Source organism: Hemicordylus capensis, chromosome 2 (assembly GCF_027244095.1).
Source record: "Hemicordylus capensis ecotype Gifberg chromosome 2, rHemCap1.1.pri, whole genome shotgun sequence".
NCBI classification, from domain to species: domain Eukaryota; kingdom Metazoa; phylum Chordata; class Lepidosauria; order Squamata; family Cordylidae; genus Hemicordylus; species Hemicordylus capensis.
The window spans coordinates 380,309,908-380,331,103 of NC_069658.1; the positions used below are offsets into that span (position 1 = coordinate 380,309,908).

The 21,196-nt window shown below is 45.9% G+C and overlaps 1 protein-coding gene across 6 annotated transcripts in view; it reads right to left on the reverse strand.

Moving 5' to 3' along the window:
- The window catches only part of BRD4 (bromodomain containing 4), a 138,915-nt gene that overhangs the window by 28,818 nt on the left and 88,901 nt on the right, over positions 1-21,196 (reverse strand). For all 6 annotated transcript variants that reach the window (XM_053294383.1, XM_053294384.1, XM_053294382.1 and 3 more), the window contains 3 exons: positions 19,848-19,976; positions 16,575-16,784; positions 14,551-14,750 (listed from right to left, as the gene is read on the reverse strand). In XM_053294383.1, the coding sequence (XP_053150358.1) occupies positions 14,551-14,750; positions 16,575-16,784; positions 19,848-19,976 (539 nt within the window). The remainder of the gene's footprint in view (positions 1-14,550; positions 14,751-16,574; positions 16,785-19,847; positions 19,977-21,196) is intronic.

Genomic DNA, 21,196 nt, shown 5'->3' on the forward strand with positions numbered 1-21,196 from the left:
AAACAAGTAAAAAAGCTGCTTGTGATATGGGGTGTGAGGGAGGAGTGAAAAGGTCACTTACAAGAGTGCAATCTGCCCTTGTGGTTCTCTGGATGAAAGGCCAATATGCCTACACATACACCTACTTATTTTAGCTGGACTGATTATCAATACCATAACAGCTAGTAAGCACACATTACGTAGGAACTACATCTACATACTGCCAATTTAATCTTATCCATCGTGCAGTTTCTGCTACATTAATGCAGACTCCCCTTACGGGATGGAGCTGCTTTGGGAATAGCAGAAGGTTCAAAGCACCCTCCCTGGCTTCTCCAAGATAGGGCTGAGAGAGATTCCTGCCTGCAACCTTGGAGAAGCCGCTACCAGTCTGTGAAGACAATACTGAGCTAGATAGACCAATGGTCTGACTCAGTATATGGCAGTTTCCTATGTTCCTATGGAGATGGGAGCTAGTGCATTCGGAGCACTTTCTTGAGAACCACCTGATCGAAGTTGGCCTCAGCAGCTGGGCAGAGATCCATTACATAGTGTCTCACAAATGACAAGTTTGAGGACCACGTGGCAGCCTTGCAGATGTCAGTCATACTAATCCTGGACATGTGGGCTATTGGAAGTGGCCCTGGCCCTGGTGGAATGGGCCCGGATTCTGGCCACCTTGTTGTCTGTAGCAGGAAAACATGGCAAAAGCCCTTTGGAGAGTCTGTCAGGAGAAACTGCAGATCCCTTGTTGGAACCAGAATAGGAGATGAATAGCTTGTCAGATCTATGGAAGGGCCTGGTCCAGTTCAGGTAGTTAAGGAGGCATCTACAAATGTCCAGAGAGTGCATGGAACGTTCCAGAGGTATTGAGGGATTAATGAAGAAGGTAGGTAGTACAATGTCCTTATTGATGTGAAAGTCGGTAACCACCTTTGGATGGAAATTGGGGTCAGGGCGAAATACCACCTTGTCTGGGTAGAATTTTGTATAGGACTAGTCAGCCGTTAAAGCAGAGAACTTATTGACCTGCCTTGCCGATGTAATGGCTATTAAGAAAACAGCTTGGAGAGAAAGATGCTTCAGGGAAGAGGAGAGCAAGGGCTTGAAGGGTACTTCAGACAAAAATACTAGAGACAAGCTCCACAGTTCGACAGGTTATCTCACCAGAAGTTAAAGATTATTAATGCCCTTATAAAAATGCATAGAATCTGGGTAGATAAAGACTGAGCGGCCATCTCACCCCAGATGGCAAACTTGAGAACTGCCTAGCTACTAGGTGTACCTTCAGTGAGGTATTAGAAAATCCCACTCTCTTAAAGGAGACGAGGTACAGAAAGATCTGTCAGATGGAAGCTGAGAAGGGGTCAAAGCTGTGTGATGAGGCATGGGACATGAAGCGTTTCCACTTACACATGTATTTTTTTCTGGTGAATGCCTTCATCTCATCGAGGAGGATCTGGTTTAACAGTTTAGCTTCCATGCTGTCGGCTGAGAGTCCCTAAGGCGTGGTGAAGAACTTGGCCAGATTCCTGAGAAAGCAGGTCCCTTCTGAACAGGAGTCGGTGATGTTAGCCCATGGACAAACTCAGAAGGGTTGAAAACCAGGGTTGCCTTGGACATCCAGGGGGAGACAAAGCTGCACTGCGTTTGTTCTCGAAGGATTCTGCTTAGAACCTTGGAGAGCAGAGAAAATGGGGGAAATAGACAGAAGAAGCCTTTCTTCCAAGAGACCTGGAACATGTCTCCCAGGGATCTCTGGGTCCCACACCTGCCCTTGAGCAGAAAAGCTGACATTTGGCACTGTCCTGAGTTGCAAATAAGTCCTCTTTGGGTGTGCCCCAGATATGAGAGATTTTGAAGAACAGTTTCATTCAGCTCTTATTCATGAAGAGTGGAGAGGTCCCTGCTCAGAGAGTCTGCAATAGTGTTGCTGGCCCCCTTGAGAGCCATGGGATGAATGCCATTCGTCAGGCAATACTCCCAGAGTTATAGAGCCAGGTTGTTTACGGATTTCGACACAATGCCACCTTGATGGTTTATATAGGTGATGGCTGCTGTGTTGTCCAAGTGGATTTGGACCACATGGCCCTGCATAACGGGTAGAAAGGCTTTCAAGGCTAAGAAAACAGCCAGGAGTGTGAGGAAGTTGATATGGAGCCCCTACTGCTGGATGTTCCATAGGCCTTGAGATCGCTGATTGCAACAATGGGCTCCCCAGCCCTGAAAGGAAGTGTCCGTTATCAGTGTTGATGGAGTGTGAAGTTGATGGAGTGTGAAGGTGGAATGGAATGCCTTGATATAGTGAAGCAGGCATAGTCCACCACTGAAGGGATTGCATGGCATGAGATGGTGTTATCAGCACTTGGATTATTTGTCTAGGTTTGGCAAAAAATGGAGAGAAACTAGAGCTGGAAATCTGCACATCTTCAGGCAAGCTTGTGTGACTGTGGTTGTGCAAGAGGCCATCAAGCCTAGAAGGCATTGGATGGAGTGAGCCCTCTGCTTGGGAGACAGAGATCAGGTTGATGATAGAAGTCTTCCTGTCGACTGGGAGATAGGCATGTTTGGAGACCGCATCCAGGACAGCACCAATATAAGGAAGATGATGCTGAGGTTATAGGTTGGATTTCTTGAAATTAACTAATGGGCCCAGATCTGCGAGAAGAAACAGAGTATACTGAACATCAGAGCGAAGGGAAGTTTCACACTTCCCAGTTATGAGCAATTCATCTAAGTAGAAGTAAATGGAAATGCCCTACGTGCGCAGATGGGCAATAACCACACCCAAACACTTAGTGAAAATGTGGGGTGCCACAGATAAGCCAAATAGTAGTACCATGTGCTTATAGGCCTGCAAGTCCAGACATCCTTTGCATGCATAAGAAAATAGGCATCCTTTAGGTCTAGCATCAATAACCACTCCACCTCCGACATTAGAGGGAGAATGGCTTGCAAGGAGATTATCTGGAACCTGCTTACATGTACATATTCGTGAAGCTTTCTCAAGTCCAATATAGGGCGAAGCCCCCCGTCGTGTTTTGGAACCTGGAAGCACCTAGGGCAGGGATTCTCAAACTTGGGTCCTCAGGTGTTATTGGACTTCAACTCCCATAATCCCCAACCAAAGGCCACTGAGGCTGGGGATTATGGGAGTTGAAGTCCAATAACACCTGAGGACCCAAGTTTGAGAATCCCTGACCTAGAGGAAAAACCACTTTGCATAGCCCCAGTTGGAACAGGCTCAAGAGCACCCTTCTCAAGTAGCATAACAACTTCTTCCTCCAGGGCAGGAGTTGAGTGGGTGCATTTTATACCTATATACACAGGTAGAGAGTCAAATTCAACGGCATAGCCAGAGACAACTATGCTCAAACACCCAGGCATTGGATGTTATCTGATGCCAGGAGGAAAGGTAAGGGGCAAGGCTGTTGGGATGGTACTGGGGTGGGGGGGTGTATGGTACTTTCAGGGCCTCATCATCAAAAAGGCTGCTTAGACTGGTCCTGCTGCTTTGCCTTCTGAGGTTAGCATTAGTGTTGCTGGAAAGATCTCTTCAGGTAAAATCGGGGAGGTGCACCAGAAATCCCTTCAATCTTGGGGCTTAGATTGATACCACTGTCTGTTGTAGGTGTGGTACCTTTGGCTGAAGGAAGACTGTTGTGAAGTTGGCCCAAACGTCTTCATTGTGAAACGAGATTTTTCCATAGTCTCATCCGAGATGTATGGCAACTTCTTGATTTTGTCCTTCATATTGGACTCAAGTGGAGCTGAATGTAGCCAAGCATGGCAGTGAAGAGAGAAAGAACTAGCCAGCAACCTTGACTTAGTTTCAGTTAAGTGCTTGGTGGTGCTGGTGTGTTAGGTCCACTGATTTGAACAAAGCCACCATATATTTGGATTGAAAAAAGTCAGGAAGGTCATGTAGAGCGGCTTTCAAATCATCCCATATATAGATTGATGGATTTTTCACACACACACACACACACACACACACACACACACACACACACACACGACAGGCAGGATGCTGAATAAAATCTTCTGCCCATCGCATCAAGCTTGCGGCCTTCCCTGTCCACCAGAGCTAAGTTGTTTTGTCCAGATTTAGATCGTAGAGCACAATCTACTACAAGAGAATTAGGAGCCGGGTGTTTCAACAAAAAGGGGAAGAAATCTCCTGCACCCTGTAAGGACGCTCCAATCTCCTTCAGGTCGTCATGGAATTGGAACATCCCATGAAATCTTTGATGTGCCAGTTAAAACAGTCAGCATGGGCAGAGCTGCAGACTGAGCGGATGTGGTGGTGGCAAGAAAGTCATAGATAGGGTCTTTGATTTCAGCAGTTGGGAGTCTGTATCTCGAGGCCCAAGGCCTTGGCCATCTCTGTCACCTGAACCTGATAAAACCTGATCTCTTCAATAGGTGACTCAGATGGAACAGCAGTTACTTGGTCATCAGACGAAGTGTCAGATGGGGTTTCAGTTTGCATCAACTCCTCATCAGATGCAGCAGAAGAGTTACATTCACCCTCAAAGAGAGGCCGTTCCTCAGCAGGGTGTACAGGGTCCTGTGATTGCTCACGCTCCCATATTGGTGACTGCATCACAGGCACAGAATGAGCAGCCAAAACTGCAAGTATAGCTGGGCATTTGAAGGATTCAGATAAAGGCTTTTACTTAGGAGCCGATGCCCCTGGTTCAGACAGGAGTCCCTCTCAGCTTCACAGCCTTCGACCATTGGTAAGCCTCAAAGTCATAGGGAAGACCAGGAGAGGTAAAGATTCCAGAGAGAATCTGGCCCCTATACCAGGTCATGTGCATGCAGACATGACCTGGGTCAAGAACTCCCAGAGAGGTATGGTATTTGAGTGGACGTACAGGCAGATGAGGAGCAGAGAAATGGTAACACTCCTTCCATGAGTAGACTGGCGAGCAACTTGGTGATTTGACTTACAGTTGAGACTGAAGGAGGCACTGTAGGAACAGAATCAGCATCATCCAATCCCTATGTCAAAAGGAATCCTTTCAAGGTTGGGGCAGATGGGGTGGTAGTGTTCAATCCCAACAGAGAATCCTATCGGTGTTGTGACACAACTGAGGAAACAGGTGAAGGGTCCAGTAGGGAGTAACAGCGCTCCTTGTCAGAGCACGAACCATCTCCCAGAGGGGAGTGGCCAGGCATCAAGGATGGTGAGGTCACTACGGGTGAAGGCAACTTGGAAAGCACCAGAGACATATGCACCATCAATGTTGTCAATATCAAATGCTGGACAGGCACAAACATGAGGTGGTTGAAGACAGATACGTTACTGTCGACATTGATAGGGAGGATCTTCTTAGTGGAAGGTCCCAACGTTGAGGTGGTCGATGGTTCAGATGTCAAAACTTGAAGAATCTTGAGTTGTGGAGGCCGAAACCGTGGAAGATTTCGAAGAGATCCAATGCGTCAATGTCAAGCCTGACTTCGATGTCAAAGCTTGAACAAGCCCAGGTGCTGGAGAGAATGTCCCTGGAGGCTGGGCGATGGACAGCGATAGGGTATGTGACAAAGAACTAGTTGCCATTCCTGGTGTCGACTTCAATGTCAACTCGGAGGAATAACATCACTTGGGCTCAGGCTGGTCACAAGAGTCTGGGAGATCGAGTTTCCTCTTTTTCTTGGGCATGACGATCACCCTTGTCAATGGATGCTGGCTTTTTGAAGGTCTAGTCATCACGGTGTTTGGAGACACTCGACATTGAAGTGGTCGATGCAGATGATCCCAACATCAATGATCAAGGGTGGATCAGAGTCAGTGTCATCGACAGACTTGGCCTGAATGCTGAGGGTTGGAGTGCAGTCTTGTAAAGAGAGGCTGAGCCCCAGTTTTCTGCACTTCCTCGTCTGGAGAACGAGAGCCAGATTTTACAAGCATTCACATTGTGATTCTCCCCCAAACAGATTAGGCATTCATCATGCCTGTCAGAGGATGGTAAAGTACCTCTTCAGGTCTTACAGTGCTTGGAAGTTTTCTGAAGGTCCATGAGGCAAAGAGTAGTGAGGGTTATACCGAGTCAAAGCCAGAAAGTCACTGGATCACCAAATTTGAAGGGAGATCCAAAAGGGGTTATCGCAGGACAGGCCAAAGTGAAAAAACGAAAAAGCATGAACTGACCAAACTGGAGGATGATCCGTAGAGAATAGACAAGAGAACAGTCCAAGTTGAGTTGACATCCATAAGTAAGCACAATTCTTTCCACAGGAACAAGCAAGGGGAAAAGGAGCAAGAACCTTTGCGTTGCAGAAGGACAAGAAGGAATTGAGAGGGAAGGTGCTCTCCTGCCTATTTTAACCAATGCTATCCATGCACCTCAGAATGCCAAAGAGCACCTATCAGAGCTATGGATTCCTCAACAGAGCTAGTGTGCAGGCACAGAAGAACCAGTTGTGAGGAAACATGGATCACCTCAGAAATCTATTCAAGGGACAAAACTTAATCCATACCTACATACTCCCTATACTTGCATTTACTCATCACCATAGTTCTGTACAGCACTATAAGCTATCCCCCGCCAAAAAACCAGCAGATTCTGTTCACAAGATTTAACTCAACATCCTTTTGTTTCCAATTTTTTTTTTTACTTTCAGACAGTGAACACACACATACAGTAGGCAGAACTCCAGAACCTGTTTCAAAAGACTGCACATTTTCACTGTAAAAATGTTGCTTACCTGTAACCAATGATCTGGTAGTGATCCGTTGCAGTCATAAGAATGGGTTCTGCACCCGTGCAGGACCATTTGGGCAGAATTGACTAGCTCCTTGAAGCGCTTAGCCCCGTCCCTTGCACGTGGTGCACTTGCTTAGTTTGGGTGAGCTAGTGTTTTCTCCTCAGTTCCTGAAGGACTGACATTTGGATGCAATTATCATGTCGAACCAATCCACAGCCCAATAAGGTAAGCAGTAGTGCATGTTTTATAAACATATGAGTTGTCACTTTGCATAGTGCAGTGGGGACAGCGGGAGGGTCTTATGACTGCAACGGATCACTACCAGATCATTGGTTACAGGTAAGCAACCTGTTTATATGGATCGTGATCCATTGCAGCCATAAGAATGGGTGACTAATGAGCTGTCAGCCTGGAGACGGGTGAAGTATGCTATGGTAATACTCTTTTGAGCACACCCCTCCCAAAATTGGCCTGAGCTGAATTGCGAAGGTCCAAGGCATAACGCTTGACAACAGTATGTTCAGAGGATCAGGTAGCTGCAGTGCAGATGTCCTTGAGCTTGATGCCGTCCATATGGGCCGCAGAGGTAGTGTAAACCCTGGTTGAGTGGGCCCGTATAATCTTAAGGGGCTCCACCTTTTGAAGTTTGTAGGCCAGGAAAATGAGTTCTACAATCCAATGGGATAGTTTCTGTATGGAAATCTGGCAACTTTTCACCTTGCCCTTGTAAGCCACAAAGAGGCATTTCACTGTTGATATGAAAGTCAGCAACTATCTTAGGTCTAAACACCACAGGGCTCTGTGGGCGCCAGGAGTTGAAATCGACTTGATGGCACACTTTACATTTAGACGAAGTACCACCTTGTCGTCATGGAATTTGGTGTAGGGGACGTCAATGTGGAGAGCATTTAACTTGCTGACCCTCCAAGCTGATGTTATGGCCAGGAGAAAGGCTGTTTTCAGCGCCACAAGTTTAGGAAGAGCCATTGCCATGGGCTCAAATGGAGGCTCTGTCAGAGCAGACAAAATGAGTGACAAGCTCCACAGTTCAGTAGGCCATCTAATAAGCAGGTAGAGGTTGTTGAGCCGTTTTAAGAATTTCTTAGAGTCCAGGTGCGAGAAGACCGTCTTCCAATCCCATCCGGGATGTCGGGCAGATACAGCAGGCAGATAAACCTTGATAGAAACATTGTCCAACTTCTGCTGTTTCAAGGCCGTAAGGTACAGGAGTATCTGGCAGGAAGTGGCAGAGTTAGGCTGGAAACCATGTCTGTGTGCATACAGCCAAAATCTCTTCCACTTGCTGTTAGAATTGACTCGAGTGGATACTTTACGTTCATTAAGGAGGATATCATTTAAGAATCTATCCTCCAGGCAGTCAGGTTGAGAGTCTTGAAGTCAGGATTATGGTGCATGCTGTCCTCCTGAGTTAGAAGATCTCTGTGTTGAGGCGGATGCCTGTGGCGACCCTTCAACAGTCTGAATGTCTGTTGAAACCATGGCTGCTAGGGCCACCACAGAGCAATCAATATACACTCTGCACCTTGCAAGATTTTGGGCAGGACTGTTCAGCAGAGGATAAGGAGGAAAGATGCAAAGAAACTTCTGACCCCAATGGAATCGGAAGGCATCCACGCTGGAGTTGAGGCCAATGCCGGCCCTCAAACACTGGGGGTACTTCTTGTTCAATGCTGTTGCGAACAAGTCGATGTCTGGAATGCCTCAAGCCTGGAAAATTGAATGAAGATATGCTAAATTGATCTCCCACTCATGTTGATGCAGAAGGAGTTGAGACCTGCTGAGGTGATCCACCAGAGTGTTTTCCACACCTTTGATGTGGATGGCAGTCAGGGTCATCTGTTGAACAATGGCCCAGTTCCAAATCTGCTGGCTCAGCATGCACCGGGAGCGGGAGACAGTCCCTCCCTGCCAGTTCAAATAGGCGATTGTCATTGTGTTGTCCAGGCTGATCTGCACAACTTTGCCAGCTAGAGATGGTTGAAAAGGCTTGAGGGCCTGGAATACTGCTAGTAGTTCCAGGAAGCTGATATGCATTTTGATGTTGATTTGGGGACCACAGTCCCTGAGCATGAAGGTTTCCACAATGTGCCCCCCAGACCTGCATGGAGGCATCCATTGTGACTCAGGCAGATGGCTGTGGTACTTGAAAGGGTACCCCCTTGAAAAGGTTGGCCTCCTTTGTCCACCAATGGAGTGACATCAGAATAGGGTCTGGAATCGTCAGCAACATTTGGGCACTGTCCACAATGGGTATGAAAACTGACAGAAACTGACAAAGCTGCAGCCATCACAGATGCAGTCTGGCAAAGTGAATAGTGGAATTGCATGAGACCATCAGGTCTCTGAATTTTGTGCACCTTTTGTTTGGAGCGCTGCAGGAAAGTCGATATCAGGTTTGCGAATCGTAAGAAATGTTCCATGGGGAGAAATTTATTATTATTATAGTTATATCCCGCTCTTCCTCCAAGGAGCCCAGAGCAGTGTACTACATATTTAAGTTTCTCTTTCACAACAACCCTGTGAAGTAGGTTAGGCTGAGAGATAAGTGACTGGACCAAAGTCACCCAGCTAGAATCATGGCTGAATGGGGATTTGGACTTGGGTCTCCCCAGTTCTAGTCCAGCACTCTAACCACTACACCACGCTGGCTCACGATGTGCCATGATGAAATGCACGATGTGCATCCGCATCGAGTATGCCCCCAATATAGGTAATGTGTGTTACCAGTTGGAGTTTGGACTTTGCCCAGTTGACCTGGATGCCTAGGTCTTTCAGAAGGCATAACACTGTCATGACATGCGAAGCTAACTGATGTTCTATGCTTCCCATCAGAAGACAGTCATAAAGATATGGAAAGAGGACGACCACTCATGACCGGAGATGTGCCACAATCATGGCCATGCATTTGGGTGAATACATGGGGTGCTGTCACTAGACCAAACAGGAGGACACTGTATTGGAAAACTTGGTGACCCACCGTGAAATGGAGGTACTGTCTGTGATTTTGTTGGATCCCGATGTGAAAATACGCGTCCTGGAGATCCAATGTCACAAACCACTCCTTCCCGTGGAGAGGAAGGATCCTCTGCAACATTATCATGCGAAATTTGTGTACGTCCACATGATGATTCAGTTGTCAGAGATACATAATCGGTCGTAGGCCTCAGTCCCGTTTCAGGACCTGGAAGTAGGAGGAGTAAAAAACCCGACACTGATCTGTCCACTGAACAGGCAATATCGCCCCTATGTCCAAGAGAGACTGAACTTCTTCCATCAGAAAGGGAGAAGCAGGAGTATACTTGATTCCACCGAAAGGTGGCTGGGACATATATTCTATTGCATAGCCAGTCTGAATTATGTGTAGGACCCAGCCATCTGATGTTATGTTGAGCCATGCTAAGGCATGACTTGCCAGCCTGATGTTGGAGGCAGCAGTGCAGTCAATGGCAGAAACTTCTGGACTATGGTGTTCAATGGACTGGCCTGATAGATGCTGCTTGCTCACATTGGTAGCTTTCAGGCGAGAGTTCTGAGTGTTTCTCATTCTCTCATTATAGGGTTTTCTATTGAAGCGTTGGTATTGCTTCCAAAAATCCTTTTTATCTATTTGTTTGTAGGCATATGTTCTTGGGCCGAACTGGCGGTACTTGGAAGTATATGGTTGTATGTTGAAGAGGTCTTCACTGTAAGCTTTGACTTTTTAATGGACTCCACCGTGGTATCCGTAGTCTCACAGAAGAGACCTTTCCCATCAAAGGGTAGGTTTTCCACGTGATCCTTCATATCTTGTTGAAGCGCAGTGGAACGTAACCAACTTTATCTGCTCAACATGACGGCAGTAGTCAGTGTATGGGACTCAGTTTCTGCAAGGTGCTTGGCATTGCTGAGTTGTTGCCTTGTCAGGAGAATAATCTCAGAATAGACTTCATTGAATTTTGCTAAGAACTCCTCTAGGGGAAAATCATCTTGTTCCTGATGCAGCTCATCCGAAAGGAAGTGGATATATTTAGCAAAACAGGCAGTGTCGTTTGCAATTTTCACCACCAGGCATGATGTCCAGTAGATCTTTCGACCCAAAATGTCTAATTTCCGACCCTCTTTGTCCCCAGGCATTGTATGATGTCTGCTGGTCTTGGATGACAAAGCACAACCAACCGCAACAGAGTTGGGGGGGGAGGGTGTTTCAAAAGAAAGTCATTATTGTCCTCCTGGATTCTGTATAAATTTTCTAATCTTTTAGAAGTCAGGGTAAAGGTCTGCGGATTTAGCAGCTGTGGATATCACTGGCAGGATTGAACATAAGAACAGCCCTGCTGGATCAGGCCCAAGGCCCATCTAGTCTAGCATCCTGTTTCGCACAGTGGCCCACCAGATGCTGCTGGAAGCCACAGACACGAGTTGAGGATGTGCCCTCTCTCCTGCCATTACTCCCCTGCTACTGGTACTCAGAGGCATCCTGCCTATGAGGCTGGAGGTGGCCCACAGCCCTCCGACTAGTAGCCATTGATAGACCTCTCCTCCATGAAGTCATCCAAACCTCTCTTAAAGCCATCCAGGTTGTTGGCTGTCACCACATCCTGTGGCAGAGAATTCCACAAGTGGATCACGTGTTGTGTGAAAAAGTACTTCCGTTTGTTGGTCCTAGACCTCCTGGCAATCAATTTCATGGAGTGACCCCTGGTTCTAGTGTTGTGTGAGAGGGAAAAGAATCTCTCTCTCTCCACTTTCTCCACACCATGCATGATTTTATAGACCTCTATCATGTCACCCCGCAGTCGTCTTTTTTCTAAACTAAAAAGCCCCAGGTGTTGTAGTCTTGCCTCATAAGAAAGGTGCTCTAGGCCCCTGATCATCTTGGTTGCCCTCTTCTGTAACTTCTCCAGTTCAACAATGTCCTTTTAAAGATGTGGTGACCAGGATTGTACGCAGTACTCCAAGTGTGGTTGCACCATAGTTTTGTATAAGGGTATTATAATGTTAGCCGTTTTGGAAGCTGTACTGGCTGAGTTGGACACGACGAGGCAAAGAACTTGTAGACAAGGTCGTTCACATCTTGAGACTGCTTTTTAAAATGCAAACCCAGTGCAGAAGCCATCATTAGGAGATATGTTATCTCCTGGTACCACCTTAATTAGGGGGTCATCAGGATGCTCTGAAGAAGTCGTTTCACTGGAAGTTGAATCAGATTCATAATCATCTGTCAAGATGACAGTATGGGGTCCTGAAGGGACTAAGCCCTTGTTCTTCGGAACTGTCTGAGTCGATAAGGAATGTTCAGAGCCTCGAGTCAACAGTACCGTAGTCGGTGTCGAGCGTATCAGTATTGGAGCTGGACGTCGGATCACCAATGAAGAGGAGTCGAGCATCACAACATCCGGCGTTGATGGCCGAGATCAAGGTACGCTCAAGACAGACTGTAAGGTTGTTGGTGAAGGAGTTGTCTATGAAGGGGTGGACGATTGATCACGACCAGTCTTAATGACTTTATCACGGTGCTTTTTGGAGAGCGGCACTCCTTAGGCAATGGCAGCCCCATGCCAGGACTTATGCCATTTCCGGTGAGTTGAAGGCAGCTTCGGGGCCTTAAAAGGTGCGGTCATAGATGTCGAGGTGAGATCCATCAAGGTTTTAGACTGCCTTACAGCAGATCCTGACAGCAACTTTGACATCGATCCCGATGTCGACCTCAATATCATACCCAGTGTTGAGGGTACGGGAGCATCCGCCAGGGACCCTGGCATAGGCATCCCGGGGTGCAACACCTCATCATATGTGGCTTGCAAGAGAAGGGCTCTGTTTTTTCTTGTTTGATGAGAAAAAGTGAGGCAAGTTTCACAGCTAGAGATGTTGTGTCCTTTACCGAGACATAATAAACAGAGCTCGTGATCGTCCGCTGAGGGAAGTTTTGAGTTACAGCAGGCACAACACCTGAAAGTCTTTTTATTTTTCCATAATAAACGAAATAAGTACAGCAATACTCAAAATTATCAGAAGATCGATAAACAGTCTGAAGTAGTCCATAGGGTATTTAGACAAGTTAGAATCATAAAGAACAAGTGAATTTTGGCCCGTTGAATAACGGGCGCTAGTAACGGCGCTCCTGGACCCCCGCCGCCATTCCCCCTCCCTCCGCCGTTCCCCCCCTACCTTTAAGGGCCAAATCGGCCCAGGCATTTGCCCCCGCCAGGCCGGGGAGACGGAGACCGGGGGCGGAGCGGAGGCCATGTAACCTTAAAAAAAAATTTACTCCCGCGGCCGCCGCCGCCGACCACCCACCCTCCCTCCCACCCAGCTGCCGAGTCCCCCTTACCCTGGCCGACTGCTGTCGGCCGAAGACAGCCCTTAATTTAAGAGGCCGAGAGGAGCTCGCAAGCAGAGCTCCTCTCTGTGCAAAGCCTCTTGCCGAACTGCCGCTTTGGGCGCAAGGGACGCAAGCGCCCAAAGCGGCAGTTCGGCAAGAGGCTTTGCACAGAGAGGAGCTCTGCTTGCGAGCTCCTCTCGGCCTCTTAAATTAAGGGCTGTCTTCGGCCGACAGCAGTCGGCCAGGGTAAGGGGGACTCGGCAGCTGGGAGGGAGGGTGGGCGGTCGGCGGCGGCGGCCGCGGGAGTAAATTTTTTGTTAAGGTTACATGGCCTCCGTTCCGCCCCCGGCCTCCATCTATTTTGGCCGAGGCGGCGGCTCTGCCGCCGCCTTGGTCACTTTCCCGCCGCCTCCTCTCCAGCTTCTTCGGGGCGGCCGCTTCTGGCCGCCCAAGATGGCTGCTGGGTGCCGGCGAGCGTGTCTCCCTTGCCCTGTTCTGCGCCTGCGCTTCGCGCAGGCGCAGAACAGGCCAGGGAGGCACGAACACACGCCTTGGTGTCCGTCCACGGACGGACACCAAGGCTTTTATTAGAGAGGATAAGAATTGTCAGGTCCAGTCAGAGTTCAAGTAATTTTAACTGTCTGTTTCTCTTTCTCAAATTCACAGAAAAAAGTCGTTCCGAGGAGCTAACAGTCTGAGGTGCCAACACAATGGTGGTCAGAAAGGAACTGAGGAGAAAATACTAGCCCACCCCAACTAAGCATGTGCACCACGTGCAAGGGGTGGAGCTAAGCACTCTGAGGAGCTAGTAAATTCTGCCTGAATGGTCTCATGCAGGCACAGAACCCATTCTTATGACTGCAACAGATCATGATCCAGATCAAATGTGTATCCAGTTATCTCTGTGTGATGCTTCCTGTATCTTTTGACAGGCCTTTTGACGTTTGACAGGCCTTTTGACGTTTCAATGAAAGCACAACCATATTGAGGCAAATAAATATTCAACATAAATGCATGGAATATAAGTCATAAATACAAAGTGACATAAGTATATTTGAGGCCTAAATATTCTTATATTACACATGCAAAATAACTTTAGGATTTTAAAAGCCACACTGTCATTTGTTGTTTAAAGTGATTTCACTAATACTAAGAATTTCTGACAAGTAAGATGCCTTTCAGAGTCTACTTTTGACACTGGCAACTACTGTAGGAGTTGCTGAATGAGTAAACATTAATATTTAGAAAAAGACCTTCTAAAAACAAAATACTTTCCTACATACTCAGCTATGCCAATAGCCTAACAGATATCCATGGTTTTAAAAATTGTAGTTCAAATAAATGGTAGTGCTGTTTAACTGCCGTTACGGTGTCAGAATATTTCATGGTTGAAAATCAGGTTAATTCAACTAGAGATTTTAGATATTTGAGGTAGAGATAATGGAAATTCTGCTATACTCCTCACCGCACTCTAACCATTCTTTGATTTAAGAAATATAAACAAAAAAGACAAGAGTGTCACACAGAGGGCTGACCTTGAGTTACTGCTACTGCTGTTACTTTTCTTGGCCTTCTTAAGTGGTGGATCCTTGGTTTTATTTTTCTTATTCTCTTCTATTTCTTCCTTCTTTTTGTGCTTCTCTTTTTTCTTTTCTTTTTTGTCCTTCTCTTTTTTCTTTGGTTTGTTCTGTTGCGGCTGGGACAGGGCAGCCAACTGCTCATGCACTGCTTTCAGCTAGGAAGCGGACACAAAGATCAAGACAATTTTGATCTGACCTTTTCCTTTCACTGATTATTTTACCCAGAATGGAATAAAATATTTGACTCCCCTTTGATGGTATGTCAACTTGAAAGCTTGCTTAACATTTTGTTTCTTTTTGGCTGGTCCTATTTCTAGATTTTGTCTTATGGAGGATCATTCATTTCCTTCGATACACATCTAATTATTTTTTACAGAAATAAATGTGTGCAATCTTATCAAAGTCACCTACTCATTCTGCACTAGCAGGCTATCTATGAATCAGGACAGGGCAGGACTAAAATGCTTTTTTTTAAACTTCAGACTTCAAGGAAAGCACAGACCAACTCAGCAGAATGGGATCATCTTCTTTCCCCCCGTGTATCTCCCACTAGCATGGGGGGGAGGGGAACAAGCTATCTCAGTGGTGCCCACTGAACTCTTATATTAGAATGAAGCATGGATCTCTTTCCACTTCAGCATGGTGCAGAGAGAGAGTGGCCCACATGCTCCAGAATTCTTTCACACCAGTAGTGTGAAAGTATAAGCAAGAGGAAGTTGTGTGGAAGTAAGTGCTGCCTGCCTCTTGGAGTAAAAATGTGAGACCTGGGGTGAAAACTCGTGCCCTCTGGATTTGAAGGATATATGTTCACCACTCTTAGAAATGTATAGTTGCTACAGGTTTGAGAACTTTTACAGGGCCAATGACGGCTTCTAATCCCTTGCTGAAATCTTTTCTTACTCGATATGTAGAGCAGTGCAGTACAAAAACTGGTGGGCTGGGAGGCCCAGGCTATATGTATTGTTGGAGAATCTGATGCCAAATCTGAAAACAAGCTCAGAGAGTCCCCCGCCAACTGCACCCACCTTCCAATGATCCAGAAATGAACCTGAACTTAAAGTATCTCAATTGACTTGAATGTGAACCAAAGCTAATCTCCCCAAAAAGAAACGAATAGCCAGTTCAAAATAAGTAGCTCAATAATCATGTGCTCAGATTATTCTGTGAGGTGACAAGGAAGGATTTTTGTCTGCTTTAATCTTAGAGAGGAACAGAGAGCCTGTATTTCCCAGAAAGCCAGTGCAGAAAGAGAGGGTTCTAGGATTGGTTGTTCACTTGCATTTACTTTGGTCTCCGGGTACAAATCCTTCCTTCTAGTTGGGAGATTTGTGCTTTCAAGCTTTTACATTTGCAGAATGTCATAGAAGTACCAAGAAGTCTTTTCTGTGTTCCTGAGGAAGGCTATGGCAAAAGCATGCCAGACATACATGGATCCAATAAATCTATTCTGAACACTTTTGTTTATACCCTTCTTTTTGATAGAAAAAGTTGAAATTCACATAGCTAATCTGGAAGTGCAACTTGAATTCAGAAAGAAAAATCTGGCTAATTCAGATATCAACTTTAAGCTTAATCATCAAAAAGTGGAGATATTTTAAGCAGAAAGAATTATCAAGTCAAAACAAAGCCGACAAACATATTGGTCTTTTCTCAAATTCTTTTGAGACACAGCTCACTGATACAGAGGGTTGGTATGGATAAAATACTAGGCTGGCTATTAACTTGGCAGGCTGTATGATTTTATGTTCCTTCCTTTCAGCTATTTCTCTTTTGTGCAAAAGTCCCCTCACTCTGCTTTTCCAGGATTAAGCACTACATTTGAACACTCTTAACTATAATTAAGATAACACAGGCATGTCACTTTTGAAACTGGGTTCCAAAAGCTGGACTCAGAGTGTCCAGGTCAGTCTCTGTGCTGCTAAGCAAATAAAATACCCTCTTTTGTCCAGATTCTCAAGCAGGATACACAAACATTTTACCTGTTCCTGGAGCTCTGCTAGCCGCTGAGCTCGCTCTTCTTCAGTATCATCTGATGAGCTGTCACTATCAGAGGAGCTGTCACTGCTGCTATCACTGGATGAAGGTGGGGGCACTTTGGGTGGGGGCTGCACCACTACTGGTGAGGAAGCTGGAATCACAGGTTCTTCAGGTTCATCTGGCATCTTAGCAAAGCGCATCTCAAATACATCCTGGATAAGACATGATAACAGACATATACAAAAGTCGGTTCCTCACTCACATGATCAAGAAACAGAAGATGATCTGGGCTATGCAGACAGAAGTTGATTCAACTGCTTCCATTGAATTCTATGAGACAAAGTAAATGGGCTCTAATCTGGAACATAAAAAGTGGTCAGGATTTGCCCCACACCCCAGATACAACTTTGGCTCTGACCTGACAGGGCCCTTTAGTCTTTCATAAGTAAGCGGCTGCCACTCATTCCTGTGGAAAAAACCAAGTGCTACAGTTCCCCCACTTCAGGAATTTCAACAGACCTTATTTACACAAACACACCTGACCCACCATGACAAGCATTTCACTTCTTTAGAATAATACAGGATAATTTTCTATTTGCAAATTTGTATTAATGCCTATTGTATTAATAGTTGAAAACACCTTCCTCACATCCCACAGAACTGTGTAACTACAGAACTATTTCCAATCTGTCATTTCTTGGTAGGGCAACGGTGGGATAACTCCAGAAACTCTTGGAGGAAGCTGCTTTTCTGTATCCATTCCATTCTGGGTACAGAGCAGGCTTTGGAACAGAAACCACTTTTATTGCCTTGGTGGATTATCAGCATCTGTAGTTGGGCAGGGCAAGTGTAATATTGCTCATTCTCTTTGGCTTCTCAGCAGCATCAAATCAATCTGGGGAAAACTAAGGTTGCAATCCTGAGCATGCTTATATGGGAGTAAGCCCCACTGAACACAGTAGGGCCTGCTTCCTAATTAACATGCATAGGATTGCACTGTAAGTCAGTTGGGAGTTGGATGTATAGACTGTATTGGCTTCGCTGTTACCTGGCTGGCCAGTACAGCTGCTGCTCTACCTACGGGGCTTATTCTGTGTGATACGGCAAGATTCCATCTTCCTCCTCCTGCTCTTTAATATCTATATGTAGTCACTGGAGAAGACTGTACAACAAACTGTAGTATAATCAATGTGCAGAGCACATTATAGGAGCCCAGTCTCAAAGTCGCCAAGGCTCTATTTTCCAGCCAAGAGCCCAACTGGTGAATCGACCAAAGCTGCTAAAAAGAATTCTGAATCAAAGCCAGTACCTGCAAATCCAAGAACAATTCTGGGTCTAAAACTACCACAAGCTGAAATTCTGGCCCTTGGGGGTGGGGTGTACAATTTCATCAAGAACGTGTATTTCTGCACATAATCAGTGTACTGAGTCCCCCTCCACCATCAATTCCATCTTGTCTGGACTGAAATTAAATTTATTCATCCTAATTCAGCCCATCACTGCTCCCAGTCATTCATTCAGGGAAACATGGTTCTGATGAATAGAAGAAATAGAACTTGTGGCATCAGTACACAAATGACTCCTTATTCTATAACCCCAGAGAGTCTCTTTCAGCAGCTTCATGTAGAGGTTAAAAAGACGTAGATGTTAAAAAGCATGGGGGATGTCCGTAGTAACTCATCTTTCCAATATTTTCCAAAGAGATTTAAACTAATCTGCTATGACTGATCATGTAAAACAATTTTTAAAAGTTTACTTCGTATGTCTGAAGGTTCAGACTAAGACCTAATTGAGCCCTTTTCTTATTAATCCTTTTACTACACTACTTCCCCCCAAAAGCATTATACAGTACTACAATCACATTATAATTATTGCATATTATTGTTTTAATTAAAATGTATAAAAACTCGATTCAATTAAAAATATAGTTTTAAAAAGCATGGAGGGAGAATACCAAATCCTGGAGAGCTCCATAGGAGAACTCCGAAGGGAAAGAACAGTCCCCAGCTCTGGAACTAATCTTCCGACTCCAAACGGAGTGGAACAGCCATAAAGTGGTGCCCAGAGGAGCGGTCCAGAAAGATAGCATGATCGAGATCACTGTGAGATCCAGGAGAATCAACAGAGTCACACTTTCTCAGCAAAGTTCATCAATGAGGAAAGACCAAGGTGGTCTCTGCTTCCAAACCAGGACTCTATCCAGATTTAATTAGATCCAAATAATCAGCTTCATTCAAAAGCATCTGAGGTTGCCTGGCCACCACCCTCCTTAGCCACATGCCCCAAAGTGGAAAACCAGAGAACAGCTGATAATTGCCATGGTCAAATGGATCTAAAAAGGACTTCAACAAAGGCTAGATCTCTTTTCCAAGCTTGAGTGTTCCTTTAGAACAGGCTTCCCCAAACTGCGGCCCTCCAGATGTTGCTAAACTACAACTCCCAGCATCCCTAGTCACAATTGTATGTGGCTGGGTATGCTGGAAGTTGTAGTTCACCAACATCTGGAGGGCCGCGGTTTGGGGAAGCCTGCTTTAGAACTTATTCTACTTTCCATGCTCTGCTTCAGCATCAAACATTTATTTTGGTATGCTTATTCAACTGCTGTACTATATAATATGTGGCTCAAGGAAAAGCCGTATTAGAGATAACACTAGGGCAAGTGCTCCACCACTACTTACTAACCCACTAAGTACTAAAGTACTTTTCAGTACTAAAAAGCAGCTGGTCTAAGCAGATGACAAGGCTTTATGGAGTTGGGACATGGGCAAGGAGAAGAGAGAGAACTAACCAGGTTCTGTATGCCTGATACAGGCATTGAGCCAAAGGGTAAGGCCTGAGCATTTTCTTTCTTCAGCAGCTGCTCATATGGTTCCTGTCTGGGACCTCAGAGAGAGGGGGTGAGCCCACAGGCACTACTTGGATGCCAGCAGTAGGGGGTGCTCACTCCCTGAGTCGCAACACTTGCAGTATCAGAACCACCACAGTTTTTGGAACCTAAATATTAACACTTTAACTATTATAGACTTTCAGACAGAGGTAAAGTGCTATTAAGATGTTACTATGCATTTAATACCAGATACTCCAACACAGACACACACACACATGATTTATTTTAGAGAAAATTCTTGTCTAGATTAATGAAACTAGAGGCTCCAAACATTTGAAATATATTGTGCCAGTTTAAATCTCCAGCAAGAGTTTATTACTAGAGTTATACCAGGTTTTGTTGAACTTTTTTAGAGTACACATTGAAAGCAGGAAATAGTTTTCTTTACCTGCAGTTTCCGTGCCATTGCAACTACCTCGTGATCAGGAGGGTTATACTTGTAACAATTAGAAAACATCAATCGGACATCAGCTGCAAATTCCTGAGCATCTCGATAATCCCGGTTCTCCAGTTTGGACTGAAAGTACCAAAAAAAATCAACATGGTGCAATTAATTAATATTGACAACACAGTAAGTAAAGAATGTGGCACCATGAAGCCACTATTCTAGATTTCTACTACTGGTAGAAGTAGTAACTGGATACGAGTCCCCTCACAACCCTGAACAACTCCGCTGGACGTGAACTCGCAGAGGGAATACGGGCAGAAAAGAACCGCCTCTTTGCCTCACGTATTGCCTGAGCATAGATCTTAGATTTGCTCTTTGTCGCAATCTGTCGGATTCGAGTCGAGTCTTTCTACACTTGCGCTCCAGTCGCCTACCTTGCCGCGTCAGCTCCTGTAGATCTTCCGTATATCAAGGAGCCAATTTTGAAACGGGTTGGAGGGGACGCTTGGGAGCAATCGTGTCTTCTGCCCTGGTGAGCAAGTTGTTCCAATTCTCAACCAGGGCATCAACAGGATCACCAGCAAAGCCAACACTGAATCCCTCCAAGGCTTCTTGGAATCTTACTTGATCCAATAACCTCTTTGGGTGGACCATTCTAATAGGCCCCTCGCCCCTCAGGAGGTGGGAAGTGGTTGTAAGTCCAACCTTAACCAGATGGGGGTCCGTCCATGACAATGGGGAAATCACAGGGGCCCCCACCCATGGAACACCACCCTGATCAGAGTAAAAGACCAAATCAAGCATGTGACCTGCAATATGCATTGATCCAGGGACCACTTGGGATAGGCCCATAGTTGTCATGGCCGCTATGAACTCCTGAGCAACCCCGGACAAACTGGTCCGGAAATGAACACTGAAGTCCCCCAGCACCAAGAGTCTGAGAGACTCCAACGTGAGTTACGTGACCAAGTCCGTGAGCTCAGTAAGGGATTCCGCTGGGCAGTGGAGCGATCGGTACACCAACAGAAGTCTCAATCTATCCCTGATCCCCAAACTCAAGTACACACATTCAATATGGTCCGATACCCTAACAGGGACCCTGGTAAGGGAGATGTTATCCTTATAGACCACAGCCACTCCACCTCCCCTCACCTGCTCCTCTACAGAATATCCTGGAGAGAGAAGCTGGGACCAGACTGGGCCACCAGCCTCCTCCAACCAAGTCTCGGTAATACATACCAGGTCGGCCCCCTCATCCATGATCAAATCATGGATGAGTTCAGGTTTATTTTGGACAGACCTGGCATTACAGAGGAGCAGGATAAGGCTATGTGGGTTGTTGGCAGTGC